The following is a 1,704-nucleotide window of genomic DNA, read 5'->3' as shown; positions in this document are numbered from 1 at the left end:
TGGTAAGGGCTAGGGGGTTATGGTGTGGAGGGTGAGAGTGATGCTCAGCTACAGGTAAGGGAGGGGGAGTTGTCTCAGCTTGAGGTACGACTGAACGTGTGTGTGAGGGGGGGGGACTTGGGTTAGTTTGAGACACAGTTGAGGGATTGGGTGGGTAGAGGGGAGGCTGTGTGAGGGTGGAGGAAGGGGAATTTGAAGGGTAGAGGGGTGTTTGGAAGGGGGGTTGGGGTGAGTTGGTGTCTCAGTTTGAGGTGTCCGAGTGCACGCTGCCCGGTGTCCCGTGAGGGGGGGTGAGAGAGGGGTGGTCAGTGCTGTCCTGCCATCCACTATCAACCTGGAGAGAGAGAAAGGGAAGAGAGGAGGGAGGGAGAGTAGAGAGAAAGAGAAGAGAGAGAGAGAGACAGGAGATTAAAAGGAGGGAAATAGATGTGATAAAAGACAGACATCAATTGAAGGTTTTCCACCTACAAGATCTCAGTTTTAAAAACTGACATGGAGGGAAACAGACTGGTACCATAGATACTCACATGGAGACAGTGGGGAGGAAACAGAGAGGTACCATAGATACTCACATGGAGACAGTGGAGGGAAACAGACTGGTACCATAGATACTCACATGGAGACAGTGGAGGGAAACAGACGGGTACCATAGATACTCACATGGAGACAGTGGAGGGAAACAGACTGTTACCATAGATACTCGCATGGAGACAGTGGGGAGGAAACAGAGTGGTACCATAGATACTCACATGGAGACAGTGGGGAGGAAACAGACTGGTACCATAGATACTCACATGGAGACAGTGGGGAGGAAACAGAGTTCCTCCAGGCAGCTCCTCATAACATCCCGTCAGGAGTGTAGCATGGTGCTGGATATCCACCTGGAGGAACAGACCAGCAGGGGGCGCTTTTAAACACTGGTACTAACACTAATACTACATTTATACACACACTAATACTACATTTATACACACACTAATACTACATTTATACACACACTAATAGTATATTTATACACACTGGTACACACACTGTTGCACACTGTTACAAGCACACTAACTAACACACTGACACTGCATACCCAAACTAACACTAATACACTAACACACACTGTTACACACACTAACACTGCACACACACACACACACACAAATTCTGCATACACACACTCTGCATATACACACAGAACTATCCTCCTGTAGGTTAACTCCAACCCATGTTCCTGGAGAGCTACTGTCCTATAGGGGTTTTCACTCCAACCCTAATCTAGCACACCGGATTCTAATAATTAGCTGGTTGATAAGATCAATCAGTTTAGTTACAACTGGGGTTGGAGTGAAAACCTAAAGGAGGGTAGCTCTCCAGGAACAGGGTTGGAGTGAAAATCTACAGGAGGGTAGCTCTCCAGGAACGGGGTTGGAGTGAAAATCTACAGGAGGGTAGCTCTCCAGGAACGGGGTTGGAGTGAAAACCCACAGGAGGGTCGCTCTCCAGAAACAGGGTTGGAGTTAAAACCTACAGGAGGGTAGCTCTCCAGGAACAGGGTTGGAGTGAAAACCTACAGGAGGGTAGCTCTCCAGGAACAGGGTTGGAGTGAAAACCTACAGGAGGGTAGCTCTCCAGGAACAGGGTTGGAGTGAAAATCTACAGGAGGGTAGCTCTCCAGGAACGGGGTTGGAGTGAAAACCTAAAGGAGGGTAGCTC

At 48.8% G+C, this 1,704-nt stretch overlaps 1 protein-coding gene across 2 annotated transcripts in view; it reads right to left on the bottom strand.

Moving 5' to 3' along the window:
- Nucleotides 1-223: 223 nt before the first annotated feature.
- The window catches only part of LOC121546314 (pre-B-cell leukemia transcription factor 1-like), a 41,091-nt gene continuing 39,610 nt past the window's right edge, over nucleotides 224-1,704 (bottom strand). The window contains exons 8-9 of one of the 2 annotated variants that reach the window (XM_045209616.1): nucleotides 795-881; nucleotides 224-334 (exon numbers count right to left, since the gene is read on the bottom strand). In XM_045209616.1, coding sequence (XP_045065551.1) covers nucleotides 242-334; nucleotides 795-881 — 180 coding nt within the window. In that variant the 3' untranslated portion in view covers nucleotides 224-241. The remainder of the gene's footprint in view (nucleotides 335-794; nucleotides 882-1,704) is intronic. The other variant, XM_045209617.1, reaches the window with a different exon arrangement.

The sequence above is a fragment of the Coregonus clupeaformis genome, chromosome 30 (assembly GCF_020615455.1).
Source record: "Coregonus clupeaformis isolate EN_2021a chromosome 30, ASM2061545v1, whole genome shotgun sequence".
In the NCBI taxonomy this organism is placed as follows: Eukaryota; Metazoa; Chordata; class Actinopteri; order Salmoniformes; family Salmonidae; genus Coregonus; species Coregonus clupeaformis.
This window is presented reverse-complemented; position numbering and strand designations above follow the sequence as displayed.